At 51.9% G+C, this 21,723-nt stretch overlaps 1 protein-coding gene across 1 annotated transcript in view; it reads left to right on the forward strand.

Annotated features, from left to right (window-relative positions):
- The first annotated feature begins 289 nt into the window (after positions 1 to 289).
- WNT8B (Wnt family member 8B) overlaps positions 290 to 21,723 on the forward strand; it is a 30,410-nt gene continuing 8,976 nt past the window's right edge. Inside the window, exons 1-4 of the mRNA XM_054035123.1 lie at positions 290 to 393; positions 16,190 to 16,223; positions 19,037 to 19,175; positions 20,772 to 20,897. Coding sequence (XP_053891098.1) covers positions 326 to 393; positions 16,190 to 16,223; positions 19,037 to 19,175; positions 20,772 to 20,897 — 367 coding nt within the window. The 5' untranslated portion in view covers positions 290 to 325. The remainder of the gene's footprint in view (positions 394 to 16,189; positions 16,224 to 19,036; positions 19,176 to 20,771; positions 20,898 to 21,723) is intronic.

The raw sequence follows: 21,723 nt of genomic DNA on the forward strand, positions 1-21,723 counted from the left end.
TTTGTCTTCGAGGAACCTGGGGTGTTCTTTTGATCAGCTCAATCTCTCTCTGGCACTTGTGTCCTGATTGGCTGAAGGACTTAGGGAAAAAAAATCTTTAATTAAGTAGATAATCTCTTCTTCGGCAGTTCTGCAGCTCCATTTCACCACCCCCTTTAGCTCTCACTTTGGGATTGGTCACCCTCCATAGAAGTTGGGACTCAGGGGACATGCAGCTCCTTATTGTACTGGGAGTGCCGGGTGGAAAATAGCCCTATCCCTTCCTTATTTTGTTTTTGATAGCCCAGTATTTTAGGATCTCCTTTCTCCCCTCACCATTTGGATTATGTTTCACATGGACCCTTATCTATGCATCTTCCTTCTCATTTCCTTCCTCTGTTTCTGCCAGGCCTGGTAAGTAGAGCATCTCGCTTTGTGCCATGGGCAGGTGGCTGGGACGCACCCTGAGAGACAGCTAATAATGTTCCCTTTTGCCTTCCTGAGAAATCATCCCTTCCTTCCCTGGCATTTTACTAAGGTCTGATACTGACTGAGTCCAAACTCTCTCATTGCCGGGCAGGTTTTATCTAGCAGAGAACGACTCTGTCCCTTTCTAAAACTCACTGGGCTGCATTGTCAGTGCGGGTAAAGCAGCGCAGCTCCACAGAGGAGAGTCCAGGGGCACCTAGCCCATAATTTCCAACTGGGTAGAAGACCTAAAGCAGAGAGCCAGGGACTTCTCCTTTGCCAGAGGTTCACAGTCTGTGTGGTTCTTGTCTTAATCAACCGGGGCTTCTTTTCTTCCCTAGTGGAACAGCCCGGGGCTAGGAGCTCAGGTTCTACAGTGTGGTATAAATGCCTAGACAGATACATCCATAGGAACATGATGAAACCCAGAGGCGGCTGAGCTGGCTCCGGGTAGGAGGGCTTATGGTCTGAAATGAGCATATTTGGATTGTCCGAGATAAAGATTTCACTGTAGAGCCTGCTGGAGTTTAGCTTTATGGTCTAATTACAGGTTCTGTGTCACTAATCATCCCCCATTGTCTGGACCCAAGCAGCTGAATCAAACCCAATCTCTCCTCACACGAACAGCCAATCATTTCACTGGGGCCTAGTGCCCGGTCCTATCAGTTTGTGTTTAATTTCCAGAAGTATTCTGAAGAGGGATGCAAAGATTAAAGCTAGACTGGGTGCAGCAGCATTCCATAGACGACAGGCACCTGCCTGGCTCTGGCAAGAGGATGGACTCCCATGACCTAGTTCTGGGGGTTCTTGTCCATCTGAAATTCCTATCAGGTGCCAAAGTCTCTGTCGAACCCTCTATTTCTGTTCCTCCTCCTGGGGAATATGCTCTGCGAGTTACAGGCTCATTCCTACCCACCAGGGAAGGCTTCTCCCATTGATCTGTCAGAACCCACCTTAAGAGCCCTAGCCTGGGCTTCGGAGCTATTCATGTATAAATGAAAGAATATCAAACATACAGCCACCCGGACTCAGGAATACACCACCTGAGTGTTACTGCCGGTCTGCTACAAACAAGGAGGGAATCCTCTTTCATCTCCAACCTTCCCTCATCCCTCACACATGGCAAACTCACGAATACTTTCCTATGCCAAACTAGAGGTAAATCCTTCCTGGACAGGAGGAAGAGATATTATTCTGTAGTGACACTTCATAGCGATTCTTCCTATAGGGCCCAATTCCCCCCTCCCCCCCGCCCCTTGTATGTACATATCCCTCATCACCCAGTCTGAAGAGGTTTAGAAGACATTAAAGAAGAATATCAGGGTTTGTTAGGAAAAGGTCAAGGAACAATTGGAGTTACGGGCTCATATCCTGTTGACTTTCATGCCTAAATGTCCTCCGTGTCCATCTGATGGAAAAAGTTGTGGGCCCAGTAATGTCCTGCTTCACTGAAGGGCTCACTGACAGTCTAAGAGACAGGGATTTTCAGGGACTATTTCAAATTTAGTTGCTATGACATTCCCCTCCACCCCCTTGCTGTTCTTCACCTGATCTGGTAACTTTAAAAATAACAAGATTCCTCTTTCTAGTCATCAGAGCAGATGGGACATTGGGGCTTTTTGGGGGCGGGGGAGGTTGTGTGTGTATTTTTTAAAACCTTTACATCCATGTTCTCTTCTCAATCTTGATTTGGGTCAGACCCATCTGGTGCTGTTGCTAAGATGGCTGTGTTGGATGATGCCTGTGTCAGAACAAAACGATGGGGTTAAATTATTTTTTAAGATACGGTAAGGGAGGGAAAGGAATAAAAAGTGGAAAAGAAAAAAAGTGAATGTAAAGACCCAAATGCTAAGAAATCACTTCTCCTTTTGCAGCCTTTGGGAATAATGTATCAGTCTCTAGCATTACAACTTGCTCTTTACTCTAAAATTATTATTTTTGCCGCTAATTTCCAGTGTCGCTGGTTTTACATTATTCCGAAGGTGGAAGGGAGGTTTCTTGCAAGTGAATGGCTTTGGGACTGAATTGGGTCCATTCTTTATTCTTGCAATAAGTAAAATAAGAAATAAATATGAGTAAATCATTTATAGCCATTTTCTAAGCAAGTCACTTGAGGAGCAGATATCAAAGAGAAATACCTTAAAACAAGATTGCCTCAGAATCCCTGGTCCCAATTTGCAGCTGGTGAAGTTCCATTGATCTCAATGCTGATTCGCACCACCTGAGGATCTGGGCCTATGTGTGTGGTCAGACAGAGAGTAAACACAATGAAAGCCCCAAAGGCTTGTTTGTGTTATATCCATGTAAAATGTGCTGGACCAGATCCTCAGCTGGTGTAAATTGCCATTGGCTTCCACTGAGCAGCACCAGATCATGCCAGCCGAGGAGCTGGACTTCAGACTTATTTATTTTTTAATATTGTTATAATTTTGTAAAACATGATGCAACTAAGCACCATCACCTGCACCTTGTCCTGATTTTGTTTTTTAACCTAAATGAATATGGCAGCATTTAGAGGAACAACTTGTACTAGTCAAGGGGTCAGGCATGGACTGAAATACCAGATAGGACTTTTCTCCTTCTAACCCCTGAGCTCTTTTGATTATACTTTTCCCATGGCGTGCTCGCCTGGCACTTGAAGGAGGAATGAAAGGAGGAGTGTGAGGTATCTAGAAACAGCCGACAGCTTTGCTGCAGCGCAGGAGCGATTACAGGAGCCTGTCTTTCTGTGTACCCTGGGCCAGATCTTCAGCTGATGTAAAGCGTCATAGCTCCATTAAAGTCAGAGGAGCTGTGCTAATTTATACTCGCTGAGGATCCGGCATAGTGCCACTTTCTGCTCTCCGTTATGGTGGGCATGGATAAGTAGTAACTGAAGTCAGTGTAACGTAGATGTATGCAAACGGGGAATGAGATCTGCAGCAGTTTGCATCTGCAAACAATGATTGAATGGGTATTGTCAATATCACATTACATTTCATCACCACTGGCAAATGGACTACATACCATCCTGTGGTGTATGGCCAGCACAGAGACGTGGTCTCATTAATCAGATCATTTGGGCGAAGAAGAAGCACAAAGATTTTGGCTCTGGTATTAACCTTATTTGCTTCTCAGACTAAGCAATGAAGAGTGTCCAGTTACCCTCCCACCCATAGATGTGTCCATTCTGAAGCAAACAGTCTTCCTCATAACCAAACCGTCCCCTAGCCCTGCTACCAAATCCTCTGCAGCTTTAACAGTTACATCTAGAGGCTGCTGGTACTAGCGAGTATATTATCATAATGGGTCTATTCCATCCCTGACGGCTATGATCCTGTCCTGAGGCCATTCGAACTGCTGATCAGCCAGCACAGACACACACACAAAATCTGTCCCTTTAAATTAATAAAAGCATCTGGACTCTCCTGTTTGCTCAGCTGCAGATGGTGAATGGGAATATACAGCCTTTGTAACAAACCCTGACTTTGCTTCTTAAAGGGACAGATCCTCAGCACCAGTGAAGCTATGTTGATTGATCCAGTTAACGATCTGGTCTTTAATGTTTTAGATAAACTCTGAACTTGTGCATTACCGACCCCCTCTCCCAAAGCCACCACCACTACAGTTCAGACACAGATGATGGTGGTCCGTAAACAGAGATCACTGCAAGTTGCTTGCAAACTGATGCCTGTTGAATAGGAAGCGTTTGGGGTTTCCTCCCAAGGAGCTGGGAAGCAAAGTATCTAGCAATGCCAGAGAGGAGTTTCAGACTGGAGGCAGCTCTTCTGTTGATCCTAAAGGATGACAGGAGAGGATGGGCTTCCTTCCCTCTCCTAGGTCTGCCTCCACTAGGGAATTTTGTCTAAATATTGCCCTTGTTGCTACCAGTGGATCAGCTTCACCCCTGGCAGCCAGGCTGGGTGTGCTAGTGTTGCAGTCTATTCCTGGCTGGTGAAATCCTGGCTCGACCAAGTCAATGTGAGTGTGACCAGCATTCCCCCCATGTCCTCTAGAAGTGCTCTGAGCAGGATTAGGGGAGAAGGTGCTGACCTGTTTATACTAGCGCAACCCTGGAGCTGAGCTGGTGGGAGGAGATTTTAACACAGCTCTAATCTTGCTTCAAGAAGTGGGGACAAAGAAAGGGAGGGTGTCATTTGCCCTGAAGGCCCACTAGGGCTTTCCATTGTGTTTGTGTGTCCCCATCTGATACACAAACCCATACACAAAAACATTCACAATCTATGCCAGAGACTTGCTGAAGGACCATTAGTCCCAGGAGTTTTGTGAAGAGACATAGCCCCCTGTACGGTGGCAGAGAAGCCATGCTGGATAGCTGCAAGGTACAGGGCAAGCAGTTTGGCACAGAGCTGTAGCTAGCAAACATGGATGGGCCTTTATATATGACAGAGACCTGAGCTCAGTCAGACTCACCCCTCTGCAGTTTTTGCAAAGCCTGTGGCCTCTCCTCTCTCCCTCCCTTGTCCAGCCGCTGCTTGGCAAGACTATATGCTTGAATTACATTCTAGAAGCAACCAGCAGAGACCAAGCCCCCATCGTACTCGGTGCAGGACATGCAGATAGTATGCAGAGGTCCCTGCCTTAATGAGTTTACAGACAAGCTGGACAAAGGGCAGGAGGGGGAAAGGACATGATTCACTCATGCAACAGGTGGAGCTGGGACTAGACCTTGCTGGACTCCCAGACCAGAGCCCTAGTCCTTGGCCTGTGAAATCTGAGTCCAGCTGACAGAGTTCCTGATTTCGCTGGAGGAAATGTCTGTTTCCTGTGGGTTTTTCATCGAGGGTTAGGAGAGCGGTTCGGGCAGGACTCCTTGCCCACTGGCACCAGCCGCGTCCTGCTCTGTGGAAGCCAAACTGGAATCCTCCCTGCTCTGTTTGACAGGGGCCCGCTCGGGGGCTTGTGCTGCCACCAGGTCCTGGTGCTGCCAGGGCTGGGGTGATGTTTGGGTTGGTGTTGTTAGGAGGTTGCCCCCAGCTATAATGAATGGCGCTGCCGCTTGCGGTGTTTCTCTGGGAGCCTGAGGAGGTGCCCAGACAGGGTGACCCCCTAGCAGGCTCCATTTCCTCCCCAAGGCCGGACAGCACCTCATGCATTTCCACACGCCCGAAGGCCCACAGCACCAGGCAACCTGAATTGCAAACACACCGCGAGAAAAGACCCATTGCTCTCACACTAACCTCCCGGGAGCAGCATGGCCAGGCGGGGCTCCAAGCACAGACCACTTTAGTACGGATCTCCTTGATCCTGCTGCCCTGTGCAGATCCCAACACCCCACTGATAATACCCTGTATTTCAGACTGGTAAAAAGTGCAGGCCATTCCCTGGATGGCTGAGATGCTGGCAAGGGGGCTGCTCTGCCCCTAAGCTTTGTTCACCAGTTCTCCAGGGACCACTTCCGCTCACTGCTGCCAGGGCTTGGGGATCAGTGAGGAGAAGGGAAACTTTGTTGGGTTTCTGGCTAAAGCCCTTTGGATCCTACATTCAAAAGCTGAGGAGCAAGCAGCTTTCCCGGAGTCCGGGCACATTGGAAGAACTGAGCCCCTGGAAGAACACCCACCGGTTCCAGTGGAGTTAAGGGTGCTCAGCAGGAGGGTTGGCCCCTTGTGCCTAGTGCCAAGTAGAGGGTGGTGGGGTGAGGGAGGGAGACGGTGACACTTGGAAAGCAGCACGGTATAGCCACTTTGCGTCTGCTGGGTCGGTGACGCTGCTGGCTGCACCTAATGCTGATGGAGGAGGTGGAACCTGATAGGCCAGAGGAGTGAGGCAGGTCTGCATCGGAGCTGGGAGGTTATAGGTTCCCAGGTGGTGTAGCTGTACTAACCACGGCAGCGTGGCTGGGGTCGCATGGGTGGTGGCTCAGGCTAGCCACCCAAGTATGCGGCCCCACAGGGAAGCGCTCCAGCAGCCTGCCCAAGACACCCTTGTGCTAGCCTGGCTGCAGTGCTATGCTGGTATGTCTATGCCAGCTGGGAACCTCACCTGCTAGTTCCATTGCAAATGCAGCCCTAGATCTCTGCAAGCTGCCCTGAGGCATGAGCCCACTCTTGGCAGCTCCCTGCTCCCCTCCGTTACATGGCCCGAATGGGGACAAAGGAATGAGGAGAGAAGGGCCATGGAAGGGCAGTGAGTGGGAAGCCAGCCAAAATTGCAGGCTCATCCTCGCACAGATTCATGACCCCACCCCACAAGCCTTTGGGGCGCCCTGGGTTTTGGAGGGCTAGGGCTGGGACATAGGCAGAGACATGCTCCCCGAGGAGTCTCCAAGCTGAAATCTGAGCAGGTGCTTAAAGCAGCATTAACTGCCAGAGAGCCCCTGCCATGACATGTAGCATGTAACTGGGCTGGGGGAGCACAGGACAGCAGCAGGGCGGCCTCTGGATCTGCACTGTCAGGGGAGTTGTGGGGGGATCAGACCACCTGGGACTGTTCTCTGAATCCCTCCTGGCTCCTTGGGATCTGCTGAGTCCACAAGCCGCGCGTCGTTCCCCTCTGCACTGCTAAAACCATGTTGTCCCCAAGAGGCAGATTGATGGGACTGCCACACCTACTACCTCACTGCCTTTTCCAGCCAAGTTCGACCGTCCCACTGGCTTAGCCCATGGAGAGAGACACAGCCCGAGTCCATTAGCTGCTAAAATACAGGGGTAGGAGTAAGTGGGGTTGTACGGCCCCTAGCACAATGGGGCCCTGATCCATGATACACAGTATCCGCATCATTCATAAAATGGACTGAGCTCTATTTTAAAAGGAGTGGGATCCACACAGTTAAAGATCATTTGAACAGTTTACCAAGGGGTGTGGCAGATTCTCCGTCACTGGTGATTTTAAAATCCAGATGGGATGGATCTCTGGCCTGTGTCTGACATGATCCCAATGGTCATGTCTGGCCTTGGAATCTAGCAATCTATAAATAATTTGATTGCCTGCCTACCCAGGGGAGGATATATGTGCTCTCCTGGGGCACGCAACTGAGGATACTCAGTCTTGAGCAGAAGCAAAGAGGTTGGTAGGAAAGAGATGGGATTCTCTCAGCACAAGATGCCGCCGTCAGGTTTGCTCTGTCACTGACTCACTCTGTGGAGTTGGTCAAATCAACCGTTCAGAGCCTCAGTTTCCCCACCTGTAAAATGGAGAGTATTATGGCTACCCATCTTTCTAAAGCACTTTGGCTGGTGAAAAGGTGACAGTGGTAGGTCTGATTGGGATTATTATTTTGCAAATCCTTGGGAACAGAACAATTCCAGCCTGGATCAGACCAATGGCCCATGTAGTCCAGTGACTTGTCTCTGATGGCAGCGGGCACCAGCTGCTTCAGTGGAAGGGGCAAGAACCCCCTGTAGTAGGCAGTTCTGGCCCCTGTTATCTGAGGCTGGCTCATGCCCTGGAGCAGGAGAGGTTAGATCCCTTCCAGAAACTTGCCTTTAGATCCTCAGCTGGTGTCAATCAGCATTGTTTAATTGATTTTAATGGAGCCACGTCAGTTCACGTAAGCTAAAGATCTGGCTAGATGCACTGAGACTGTCAGCAATGTGGGGCAGAGATAGTCTTTCTGGTCTGTGTTTATACAGCGCCTGGCACAATGGGTCCTGGGCCATGCCTGGGGGCTCAGGCACTACCTCAATAATAATAATTCATTAATCACCAAGTCCCCAATGGCACCGGTATTTCCCCTAGCCAGTGGAGCATGAGCACAGAGAGCACTGAGAGCTCAGTACCGCCTCAGACCACTAGCCCAGCTGCAGCAGCACATACATAACTTTAATAAAACAGGGCCTGATTCTGATCAGCCACGGAACACTGACTCTACTGGAGTTACACCTGATTTACTCCAGTGCCAGATCCAAACCAGCCCCTAAATCCTGGCCAATCTCAGATGCCTAGTAGGATTTATTGTATGACAGTCATTCCCCTGGGCACCAATCAAGGCCCAGGGCCCAACCCTGGTGGGCACTGTCCAGACGAGCAATAAGAAAGCAGTCCCTTCCCCCGATAGTGCCCAGGCTGGATTTAGGATAAGACCCAGCAGGTGGGTGTGACACAGGTGGCAGTGACACAGGCACATTTTGCATAGTAGGCTGTCGTTTCAGCCTAGGCTCAGCTGGCAGAGTTTGTAGGGACCAGGGCAGTCTGAAGGAGGGATGGCAAGCAGAGTAAGGTAGTGGCTTTTCTCACACCACCGTGAGAGGCCGGGGGAAAGGGTGCAGGAGATGGCGGGAGAAACGGACTAGCAGGAGATGGAGGCTGGCACGGCTGGCAGAGCAAAGGGAGGGGTCAGTGGCTGGAACGGCTAGGGAAGGTGGGGTGAAGGGAAGGGCCTCTAAGGGGAGGATGGGATGCTCGTGTTGGAGGCAGCGGAGAAGAGGGAGGCAAAAGTGGGGAGCGCTAGAAGCAGAAGGATGTTCCCAGAAGCAGCCTTTGAATAGACTGGAATGCAAGCCCTGAAAGGGGGAGATGACAGTATTCAAGGCACGAGATGAGATGGGCAAACGCTCAGTTGCTGCCTTCCCGCCCACCCTGCCCAATCAGCTTGTCCTCCCTGGCACCCTGGCGCAATGTGCAGTTTGGATGGGGAAGGGGTTTTCAGTCACTTTCCTGCATTCCAGCATTTCTCACGCAAAGCTCCTTGAAACAGGCAAGCGGTCCCCTGAGTTCTACAGCACAAACACCGAGGCTGGGAAAATTCAGCCACGATCAGCTACTGCAGCCTGGAAAAAACCCCATGCAGCTGGATGCTTCAGGGAGTAGCAAGCCTTTGTTTTTCTCTGTCTCTACAAGGAGCTCTTTCTAGTGCTGTATGGCTATTGAGAGGAAGGACAGACTTGGACTCAGAAGATCTGGGTTCAGTGTCTGACTCTGCTACATGATCTCTCTGTGACCTCAGGCAAATCTTTAACTCTCTGTTTGCCTCAGTTTCCCCATCAGCAAAATAGAAATTATACTTCCTTTATCTGTATGTGTACAGCACCTAGCACAATGGGGCCCTGAGCTCAGCTGGGGCCTGTTGGTGCTCCTAATAAAGAGCATGCTCTGCATAAAGTCAGTAGTCCAGCTGTGAGCCCCTTAGCTCTCCCAAGCAAAGCAAGGGCAGGTTGCGTCAGTGCTGTGCTGAAAACCCATGGTGGTGTTACTGATTCAGTAGGGGAGCTCTTCCTAACCCTAACCTGGCATCATGGATACCTGTACATTGGAGGTGCTGCCTCTGGTATGAGACCTAAAGTTAAAATCCTGACTGTGTGTTCATAAAAGGTAACATGGAAACTGTTGCAAAATGAAGGGCAAATCTCCCTAATTCCTGGTGAAATCCCAGTTTTTGTCATATTAAAATCCCCCCTGTAGTTTCAGCTGGAAACAGCATTCTTAATTCCCTGCCATAAACCACGGTGTAGTGTGGTCAGGCGCCATTCACCAGCTGCCACATTCCACCTCAGAGCTGGCTGCATTTCATAGGAGGGTTAGGTGATTCCTGTGTATTCACTGGTTATGTTGGTAAAGCACGTTATTAATTTCTTACCTTTATAGAGAGCCTATCTGTGTTTAACTAGCTGGAAGCAATAACAGCAAATTGCAAAGTTGTACTGGATACCTTCTCATCTCAGTGCAACAAGGCAGCACACGAGGCACTGTTGTACTGGATACCTGGCCCCTCTGAGGCAGTCACATACAGCAAGGTGCATGATTATATTGGATAGCTGCTCCCCTTGAGCATAATGACACATGAAGAGTTATGTATCAGGGGGTAGCCGTGTTAGTCTGTATCTACAAAAACAACAAGGAGTCTGGTGGCACCTTAAAGACTAACAGATTTATTTGGGCATAAGCTTTCGTGAGTAAAAACCTCACTTCTTCGGATGCATAGAGACTCTGTGCATCCGAAGAAGTGAGGTTTTTACTCACAAAAGCTTATGCCTTTAAGGTGCCACCAGACTCCTTGTTGTTTATGAAGAGTTATGTCATTTTTCCAGGGGGCTAGATTGTAATCATGGGCTAGCTTGTGACTATTGAGTACTTAACCATGCAATATTAACATGCACGCTCTTAACAGAGTTTTCTCTGTGGAATTTCCTGGGGGTGACTGGTTGTTTTTTTTAATAGGAAAAAAAATTCCCCAAAGTACTTTCACTATTTTTTTAGACAATTTGGTCAGCCAGTATTAGAACCCAAACAGCCAAATCCAGTTAGAAGGGCCCTGGACTCGGAGAGCTGGATTCAATTTCTGGCTCCTGCCACGTGTGGCCTTGGCCAGGTCATCACCTTTCTGTGCCTCAGTGTCCCCAGGCTATAAAGTGAGGATAGTGACGCTTCCTTTCTGCCCCGCCTTTGTCTACTTAGAGTGTAAGCTCTTTGGGGCAGGGCTGGTCAATGACTATGGGTCTGTACACTATCTACGCGAGGGGGCCTGGATCTTGGTTGGGGCGTCTGTCTTTCTACAATAGAAATAAGGATAGTGATCTATGTTTGTCTTTTTAATAAGGTAAGAATTGTTGAGCCTGTGAGGCACCTTGTTCTCTTTCTTTGGCTGGTGTAAGGTCTGCATTGAGGCTTAGGCTGTGGGCCTGATTCAGTTCTCACTCCCACAGGGTTTTCCCTCATGCAGATCCTCAGCTGAAGACACTGCGCATATACGTCTGTTGTCTTTAATGGTACTGCGCAGCTTGGCACCAGCTGAGGATCTGGCCCTGGGACGCCCAGAGTTGTTCCTGGTTTGCCAGGCTAAGGGAAAGGAGAATCAGACCATGTAACTCTGAGATGATCACAATTATTAAATACCACCACGGGCCAGGCAGAGTGGAGGTTGTGCTGTGCCCTGGGATTTCCAGTTCCTTGGCATGTGGATTGCGAGTGACCTAATGAGGGTTGTCGGTAGTCGGATGGAGCTGCTGATTCACGAGGATAAGAGATGAGTTTACATTGGTCTGTTACATAGCCCCTCTGTCTCTTCGCTCTCCCGCTATAAAAACCCTATGGTATTTCACAGGCATGGCCCCCCACCTGAACAGCTGACATGGGCTAGGCCTGTGCCTGTAGAATGCACCAGTGTCTAACGCGTGATCTCTTTGTCTGTCACTTTCACACTGTTTTTGCCTCTCTCACTTTCTCGTGTCTCTCTGTCCATTGTGCTGTCACTCCCTTCCTCTCTGCCCAGGCCTCTCTAGCACTCTGCCATTCATTAACTCCCCCCTCTGTCTCATGTGCTCCCTGAGGCTCCTGTTCTCTCCTGGCCTGGTGGACAGCATGTTGGATTAGCAGCTGAGGACAGGGGTTCTGTTCCTGGAGCTATTCCGGAGCTGCTGTGTGACCCTAGGCAGATCGCTTCTTCTCTTTATTGCCTTATGTGAACTGTAAGCTCTTTGGGGCAGGGCTGTCTCGGGGTATGTGTTTGCACAGCATCTAGCACCATGGGGCCCTGATCTTGGTCTAGAGCAGTGGTTCCCAAACAGGGGTTCGTGAACCCCTGGGGGTTCGCAGAACTTTACAGGGGGTTCACCAGAAAAATTTCACTAATGGCGGACAGAGGATCCCGGGCATTGGAGACAGAAGGTGGGACCCGGTTGCAGGGAGACACCCCGAGCCCCAGGGAGAACGGGGCCGGGCAGTTGGGGCTGGCAGCCCAAGCCCTGCCCCTCGTTAGCGGGGGAGCCGGCAGCCCAAACCCCAGCGCACCAGCAGGACTGGCAGCTGGAGCCCCAAGGAGAGCGGGGACGGGCAGTTGTGGCTGGCAGCCCGAGCCCTGCCCCAGTCAGCGGGGGAGCCGGCAGCCCGAACCCCAGGGCTCTGCGCGGGGCTGACAACCCAAGCCCCAGGGAGAACGGGGCCGGGCAGTTGGGGCAGACAGCCCAAGTCCCAGTGGTCAGCGGGGGAGCTGGCAGCCCGAACCCCAGCGCTCCGCGTGGGGCTGGCAGCCCGAGCCCCAGGGAGAGCGGGGCCGGGCAGTTGGGGCTGGCAACCTGAGCCCCGCCCCCATCAGCAGGGGAGCCAGCAGCCCAAACCCCAGCTCGAGCCCCAGGAAGAGCAGGGCCCAGCAGTTGGGGCATCCATCACACTGAGGAAATTTAATCTTAAATCCCTAAAACTATTCATTTTTAGGAGGGGGTTCACGAGATTTCACAATTTAGTGAAAGGGGTTCGCGGGTTGTTAAAGTTTGGGAACCACTGGTCTAGAGGCTGCTGTAATACACATCCAAATAATGACAGGTTTCAGAGTAGCATCCAAATAACTAATCCTGTGGGAGTTGGGGCAAGGAAGGCAGATGTGCCTCCTACTCTCCCCCCCTTCTACTTATGACATGGGAGGAACTGAAGTGTTTCAAAAACATGAGATGCAGTTACCGTATGTCTCCAGAGCAGCCTATTGGTAGGAAGCCCTTGAACCGCTAGAAGCAATGAATGCCTCCAGCCATCTCTTCTGCTATCTGATTAGAGCCAGAACTTCTGCTCTAAACTGCTGAGAGATGTACCCATGCATTTCAGGTGGACACTCTCCAGGTTTGTGTTTCTGCCTTCCCATCACTCTGCTACCACCATCCTGCCAATGAAGCTGAACGCTCTAGTCCTGCCTCAGCCGTCCCCAAATTCCACTTGCCTAACATGTTCAAAAGTAGGACATTAGATGCAGAGGCCTACCAGCTTTTTACTGAGGATGGACAGTGTTATGTTCACAGCATACACAGAGAATTTAAATAAAAACATCAAATAGTCTTCCTGGAAGGTTGCAACGTAACACTACTTTAAAGTCAGTAGTCAAGAATGATAACACTCAAGAGCCCCAAAACAGAGAAAGACAAAGCAGGCTGCTCCATAAAAACAGAGAGGCACAGCTCACCCCACCTTACTCTAGGCTGGCTGGCTGCAGACTGACTCTGATCCCATGCTTTCCCAGAGCCTACTAGCCTGCAAGCAGAATCAGGAAAACCTCAGAGAATTTAAAGTGATAGATCACAATTTTTACAGTTTTCAATACACCATAGCCAGCTCCACAGCAGCAGTGACCTGTGTTATAGGCTGTCCCTGGACTGACAGCAGCCAGTATCTGTGGATGCCATTGGGAGAACAGGCTCTCTGTTCCACCTTGGGAAGGAGAAATGTTCAAACCACTAACTCCAGCCCTTGGACCCTTCAGTTAATCAGAGTTCTGGCAAAGAGCTGGCTCTGAGCATTGCCTGCCCAAAGGATACATATGCCAGATTTCAGTAGATACAAAGACAAGACTGAGGTAGTAGGAATACTGATCATTCTCATACATGCATCTGTATCCTGTGGCACTCATTACCACAAGGTATTGTTGAAACCCAGAACTGAGTAAGATTCAGAAAAGGATTGGACATTGCTGTGGATAACAAGCACAACCCCAATTATATTAAATAGAATAAAAATGTATAAGGGATGTAAACCCCCATGCTTCAGGGCATATGTCAACCTCTAATTTACAGGGATCAGGAAGGGACATCCCCTAAGGGCAGGTTATTTCGTCATTGACCATTACAGGGTTTCTTATACCTTCTTTAGAAGTGACTGGAGCTGGCTACTGTCAGATGGTCCCCTGGTTTGATCTGGTCTGGCAATTCCTATGTTATTTCACAGTGAAGTAGCTTCATTGATCTATCCCAAAAAACATGCAGGTTGTTATTTCTTAAAGACTCCTTGAGATACAAAAGCATAGAGGAAGGATGAGCCAGTGGTTAGGGTGCTAGCCTGGAACTTGGGTGACCTGGCTTCAATTTCCCGTTCAGCCACAGATTCCCTGGGCAAGTCACTTAGTCTCGCTCTGTGCCTCAGTTTCCCCACCAGCACAATGGGGATAACAGCTCTACCCTGCCTCACAGGGGTGTTATAAGGCTACATACACTGATTGTGAGGTGCTTGGATACAATAGTGATGGGGCAATGATGGGGGTACCTCAGCTAGACAGTGTAACTCACCCTTCTGCACTAGGGTGCACCTCCCTCATTTCCTATGGCTTAGGGCAAATAAAGAAGATCCTTATTTGCTGAGCGTTCAGAATATTCAGCAATGCTAGCAGAGAAAGCTGCACCTGGGGGCTGTGATACTTTGATCTCATTTTGGTTGTTGGGTTTAGTGTGCAGGTGCTGGGTGGGGCTGATGGCCTGTGAGATACGGGAGGTTAGACTGGATCATCTGGTGGGCCTTTCTGGCCTCAAACTCTATGACACCAACAGCTAGGACAAGACAACTGGCTTCTATTTCTGGCTCTGCCTGGAATTCCTGTGGCAAGCACTGTATCTCTGTTTCCACTCCCACTCCCTGTCTGTCTTGACTGTAAGTGCTGCAGGGTAGCAGCTGTCTATCACTATGGGTACATACAGTGCCGAGCACAATGGAGACCTGGTCCTACTTGGGGGCCTCAAGAAGTTATAAATAAAGAGAAACTATATATATATAGAGAGAGTGAGACAGATTAGGTCAAGTTGGAGGAGTGGGTGGAGCAGAGGGAACAGAGAAATGGCGGGGGACTCTTGAAAGGCCTGATGGTTCCATTTGGAAAAGCCAAGCAGGACTTCCCTGAACGTCCTTTGAATCACGCCTGCCTCAAGTCGGGGAGAGTCAGATGAAAGCCATGTCGGGGCAAAGTGGCTTTATGAGATTGCAGCTACATCCTACTTCCACATGAGCTGAGAGAATAGCTTTTCTCATGGGCTTTCATCACGTCTGATTCCCATTCCAGCTAGAAGTGGGAGCAATGATCCCAAGAACAGTAAAGTCACCCCAGAGCATTCCAAAAATTGTGAGTCTGGCCCAAGACAGTAAGAGGCTTAAAGAAAAGCTCAAGATTTAAAAAAAACAATATTGACGTTATTTTTATTGGCCTTCTGGCCTCATGGCCATTGTTTTCAAGCTTTTCTCTGTAATCACAAGGGCTAGAGCCTTACCTGTTGTCTCATGAGGAGAGCTGAGATTCTCATAATCACATGCCTCCAGGAGCTGGGGCCTTAAGACAACCACTAAATAGCATCAGACTCAGAATAATATATAGAAGTTGACAACACCGCAACTACTTACCCTGGTTCAAGTTGGATTAGATTAGAAGTCACAGGGTCCGACATAACAAGGAGGTGATTAGGGCATGACCCTAGAACGCAGGAATCCCTCCTTCCCGTCTGTCTGCTCACTGAGCTAGATGTGCACTACCTTCCGGTTTGGCTAGGTGGCACTAGTGCGCATGGGACCAGATCCTGAGCATGCTGGGGCAGCATCCAGGGGCTGTGCAGTGGGGATGGATGGCTGGTCCCAGGGCAGGGGCTGAGCTCTGTCACGCACAGGAGAGTCATTCCCACTGGGACCAGCTGTGCAAACACCTGCAAATGGAAATCACATGACTGGAAAAAGACTGACAGTGCGAGAAGGAGAGAGGATTGGGCAGGAGGGGTGGATGGGAGGGCAGGAATTGCCCGAGGGTGGGATGGGGTGATAAGGGGAGAGGGGCACTGCCCTAGAGCGGGGGCAATTATGAGGAGGGGGAGGAGGGCCCTGCCCCAGGCTGCAAAGAGGGGTGGGGGAGTCACAGCTTCCGGGGTGGGGGCAGCTGTTGCCCCCAGGATGGGCCAGCAGCGAGCAGGTGATTTCCCAGTGTGGAAGGGCTCTGAGGAGGGGGAAGGGGCTTTTCTGCCCCAGGGGGAGGGGCTGGGAGGCCAATGCTGCTCTGAGCTGGTGAGGGCACCGCAGAATTCCAGGCATTCCCGTGGGCTGATTCCTCACCACTGAGGGCCTGTTCTCTCTCTTCCAGGTCAGTGAATAATTTCCTGATGACTGGCCCGAAGGTAAGAGAAATCCCTTTGATCTGCGCTTTGGATTCCACTCAGCCCTCAGAGGCATCTCGGTCCTTTCCTCCATCTCCAGCCGCCCCGCTGGCCTCCCCACGCAGCGTGCCAGCCGGAGGAAGCTTGGGGGAGGGTGGGGAGGAGATGAGGCTGCTTGTCCAGTGCCCATCACTACGCTCTGGCCTGTGATCGGTTCTGCTCACAGGGAACACTGGCTTCTGTCTTGGGGGCCGGATCCCAGAGCTGTGCCCATTGACACCAGGCTCTGGGGCCTCTAGCTCCCACATAACCCAGGTTAGCTGGCTGTTCCCACAGGCCCCCCACCACCCTGCAGCAGAGACAGCATCCATTTGTCCACTGTTACAATGCCAGGCTCCCCCCTGGAGAGCTAAGGGACATCAGGCACAGCCCCCTGCGGGGGCCCCACACTGCCCCCTGCAAGGAGACACCAGTCCTCAGGCGGGGCAGTCCCTTAGGCTCAGATCGGCCTGGAAGGAAGGGTGTTGCAATCTAGCATGTAAGGACATTGGTGCTGGGGACACTGGAGTTACGGCCTGCTGACCCATGGCATCACAACAGCATGACATGAAGGCTTTGCCTCAAGCACAAGGCTCAGCGAGTGGCCCTGGAAGCAGCATAGGGATGGGGAGAGCTGGATGAGGGTGGAAAAGATAATTCCTTTAGGTCAGACCCCTGCCCTCCACTCACTCACACAGCAGGTAGCGTTTCACGCTCGCTTTGCACGGATGTAAATGAGGCTAGGGAGAATCAGGCCTTTGACACCAGCGTGAGCGGAGCCACCCCAGTCCGGATCCCTCATGCCAAGTATGGCGGTGTGATCATTTACACCTCTGCCATGCGCTGCATGTCTGCATTTTGACACCCGCTTTGCACGTCGCAAGTTACAATAATACCTAGCTCTTTTCGTCTGCAGATCTCGAAGCACGTTACAAAGGAGGTCGGTATCATGATCCCCCCTTTTACACAGAGGGAAACTGAGGCACAGGGAGGGGGATGTGACTTGCCCAAGATCATATAGCACCCTCCTGGGAATAGAAGCCAGGTTTTCTGAGTCCCAGTGCTGTGCTCTATCCACTAGGCCCCACGGCACTAATGACTGCACATTATGTCAGGCTGTGTTTCTGGATATGTCTACACTGCCACATAAACCCAGGGTTCAAACACTAACCCCCCTTCCATCCACACACAAATTGTGCTAACCCTCAGACCCAGGGTCCAAGTCTGAGTCAAGCCGGGACCCAGGGTTCAAGCTCTATTGCCATGCAGCGTAGACACAGCCCCACTGGACATGTTCTGGGATTCTGCCAAAACTATCCCACAGGCTGCCTTCCTTTGTGCTCTGGGCAGCCAAGTTTTCCAAGACTGCACCCATGGGTGCTGACTCCGTGGGTACTCCGGGGCTGGAGCACCCACAGGGAAAAATTAAGGGGTGCTCTGCACCCACCAACAGCCAAGCTCCCCCCTCCTCGCCTCCTTCTGCCCCTGACAGTGCGCTGCGTCCCCGCTCCTCCCCTCCTTCCCAGCGCTTCCGGCCCCCCTGCCGCCTAACAGCTGTTTGGCAGCACTTAGGATTTTCTGGGAAGAGCGGGGACGCTGCGCGCTCAGGGGAGGAGGTGGAGAAGAGGCAGGATAGGGGCAGGGACTTGGGGGAAGGGGGATGGAATGGGGACGGGAAGGGGGCAGGGCTGGGGTGGGAAAAGGGGTGGGGCAGGGACTTTGGGGAAGGGGTAGAATGGGGGTGGGGCAAGGGCGGTGCAGGGGCAGGAAGAGGCGTGCAGGGACGGGGGCAGGGAGGTTCGAGCACCCACCGGGTAGAGGGGAAGTCGGCGCCCATGACTGCACCACGAACAAAGGGCTAGAGTGGCCACATTTGGGGAGGGCACTAGGACGTCTGGGATATAGGTGGTTGGACTTGGGCCCGCATAATATGGTATAGACAATGGAGCCCCAGCTTGGAACCCAGGTTTCAACAGTCACTAACCTGGGGTTACAAAGGAGTGTAGACACTCGAGCCCTAGGTTAGCAAACCCAGGGGCTGCTAACTTGAGTTCTGCTAACCCTGGGCTTCCATCACAGGGCAGCCAGATCCTGTCGGACAGATCCTCAGCTGGGGGACATCAGTGTCGCTCCATGGACTAGACACCAGCTGAGGATGTTCTGGTTGTTCTGTCAGAGCAGAGCCCTGTCCCTCTACTTCTGAGGATCCCTGACCCCAGGGGAGATGGGAAAGTTAGTTCCCCATCAATCCCTTTCGGCGGTGTTTCAGTAACACTGAAAGTGTCAATTGGGGGCAAACCCCATCCTGTCCTTGGCTAGAGGGGGCAAGCACTGTCCTCTCTGGGGCTGTCCTACCGGTTCTTCCTGCTGCTTAGCTCCTCCCACATAACCCCCAGAGCTGAAATACAGACAACACCCAGCACTGCACCCTGTCAGCCCCCGGTCACGCCACCAGCTGCTTAGCCTTATGACTCCCTGGGAGGTGGGTCAGGGTTATCATCCTCTTGCTACCCCTGGGGAATCCAAGGCACCAGGCAGTTAAATGACTGGCCCAAGGCCCCACCCAACTGGGAGTAGCACGGTGCAGTTCCTGGCTCCTGATCCTGTGTTCAGAGGGTGCCGCCTCTCGGTGAATATCCAGGAGCAAAACGGAGCTGTGGTTCCCAGGTGCTGCTGGGCTGTGCCGGAGCCCTGCCCCCAGCAGTGAGCCCTGCTCGTGGGGGGCACACCTGTGCCAGGGGTGCAGCTGCTCAAAGACACGTAGCCCTTTGTGACCCACTGCCCTCCCCGTGCAGGCGTATCTCATCTACTCCAGCAGCGTGGCGGCCGGGGCCCAGAGCGGCATTGAGGAGTGCAAGTTCCAGTTCGCATGGGACCGCTGGAACTGCCCCGAGAGAGCGCTGCAGCTCTCCAGCCACGGCGGGCTGCGCAGTGGTAAGGAAAGCATTGGCTACAGCTCATGGGACCCCTTCACCACAAGTTAGAGCCCACAGGCCCCTGCTTTTCCTGGGGATCTCCTCGTCTCTCCCACTAGGCCCTCCCTCCCTTTTCTCTCTGGGCACATCCTTCCCAGGCCCTTTCCCCCATGGCTGGCCCTGTCCTCCCTGCTCCCCCCATGGCTGGCCCTGGCATTGCTCTGGGAAGGTGTGTCTGGACCACGGCTGGCACAGTGGCATGGGGACATGGCAAACATCACCATCCCAGGGCTGTGTGCCTGCTGAGCCCCCACTTGGCCAAGGATGGTGTTGGGTTCAGCAGACACACACACAGCTGGGGCAGGTTTCCACCCTCAGTGCCTGCCATCCCATGAGGAGGAACGGAGACAAATCAGCTGAAAGCCCCTGTGGGAGGAGATGCTAGAGCCAGCCCTGGCCTCTGCCCTTGGGACACGTGCAGGGAGGGGGAGGTGGCCCCGTGAGTGGATACAGAGACTGAGAACAGGGCTCGGGGGAGGGGAAAGCGGATGTGGTAGCTGGCTAAAGAGAGGCTCCTCCATGGCTCTGCTCTGGCGATCAGGTTCTGGGGCCAGCAGGCCGACAGGGGGGGCTTCCCTAGCGCAGCTTCCAGGGGGCTGAGGTCCAATTGCTGCCCAGTGCAGCTCTCCTGCCTCAGCACCGCTGCAGGGCGGGCGGGTTGCTGGGGCCTGCCAGAGCCTCCCAGGGTGAGCATGGAAATGGCTCCCCCACTCCACCACCCTCACCTACCTCCCAGCAACCAGCAGGAAACACCTTTGCCCCAGACCTGACTCTCATAGATACCCATGCTCACTGCCTCCGCATGGGGCGGCTGCCAGACTCCAGGGGTCTGGGAATGGGCTACAGAGCTGGCTCCTGGGGATTGGCACTAGGCTCAAGGGCCAGACCCTGGGGGATCAGCAGCAGGCTAGAGAGCCAGAGCCTGGGGATCTGTGTGTGGAAATTGGCAAGGAGCTAGCAGGCCTTTCTCTAGCTTGCCAGCTGAAATCCTGCCCCAGCTGGTCCTGGAGATGAACCACGTGTCATTTTCACTTGTGGCCCCAGGGAAATGAGTTGATCATTTCAGCCCAGGTCCTAGTGGGCTGGTGCCAGCATCACAATGGGCTCTGACTGGTCACCGTTTGCTATTGATCCCAGCAGAGGCCGTGCCTCTGCGTGGAAACGACCCTAGAGATAGTCCCTGGAGCTCAAAGTTGAGGCATACTGGCGGGGCCACGCGGGTGAGGCTCACCCTGCCGGTGCCCATGCTGTACCCTGTCTGGGGACGGATGGCAGGGCTGCTGATCCAGCCCATTTCTCCAGCACTACATCCACTGACGTATTGTCTACAATGGGATAGCCCAGGCAGGGCAGCATTCTGCCCTTCACTCTCCAAAGGGCCCCAAGCAGGGAGGAAAAGATACCAGGTTAACCCAATCCACCTAGCCTCAACTCAGAGCCACAGAGACCTGCGCTTGGAATCTTCTCTTCCCCTATGGCAGGAGCTGGCTCTGCTCCACGCAGCCCATAGTGAAACCTTTAGCGCTTTCCCTCCCCGTGTGTTTGTGCCTGACAGCAAACCGAGAGACAGCCTTTGTCCATGCCATCAGCTCGGCGGGCGTCATGTACACGCTGACGCGGAACTGCAGCCTTGGGGACTTCGACAATTGCGGCTGTGATGACTCCCGCAACGGACAGCTTGGTAAGAAGCAGATCAGCTGTGATTTGTGTGTCTCGCCCCCTACCACACTGGGTGTCTCTCCACTTCTCCCCTTGAGCCTGGAGAAACAGCTCTTTCCCTTGGTCTCCTAGTGGCAAAAAGGCTCCAGAAAGTGTTCCAGGGTTGGATCCTCATCTGGTGCAAGCTGGCGTAGTTCTATGGAAGTCAATGGAGCCAAGTCAATTCAGACCAGCCAAGGAGATAGCCCTGAATTTATAGCATTGTCCAACCCTTGCTTAATTTTCTTAACTCACTCAAAAGAAGCACACACATGGACCTGATTTTCTCTGGTGTAAATCAGGTATAACTTCATTGAAGCCAATGGAGCAAGACCAGTGTAAAAATGAGGAGAGACTCAAGTTCCACAAGTCTAACCAGTCACAAACTCTCAGACCACTCATAAACCAGACACAGACACCTCACACACTCACCATAGCAACCCCGTCATTGCCAGTTTGGCTTTATTGGCCAATAGATTTAAAAGTGGCCACAGATTTTTAAGTATGTTGGGGTGGTAGGATGGCCAGCCTTCAGGACAACGGACATCTGGAAATTGAAAGAGCAGGGTACGATATTAATGCTTGGAGTGGAATTATTATTATTAGGGCTGGTTAAAAAATTTACACTGAAAATGTTTTTTGACGGAGAATTGGCAAAATTTGTTTTTTTGCAAAGAAAGCGTCTGCTTTCCATGGAAAAGTTCAACTTTTCGTTGAAAAAATTGAATGCCTGAAAACTTAAAAAGAAGAACAGGAGTAATTGTGGCACCTTAGAGACTAACAAATGTATTAGAGCATAAGCTTTCGTG

Source organism: Malaclemys terrapin, chromosome 7, assembly GCF_027887155.1.
Source record: "Malaclemys terrapin pileata isolate rMalTer1 chromosome 7, rMalTer1.hap1, whole genome shotgun sequence".
Lineage (NCBI taxonomy): Eukaryota > Metazoa > Chordata > Testudines > Emydidae > Malaclemys > Malaclemys terrapin.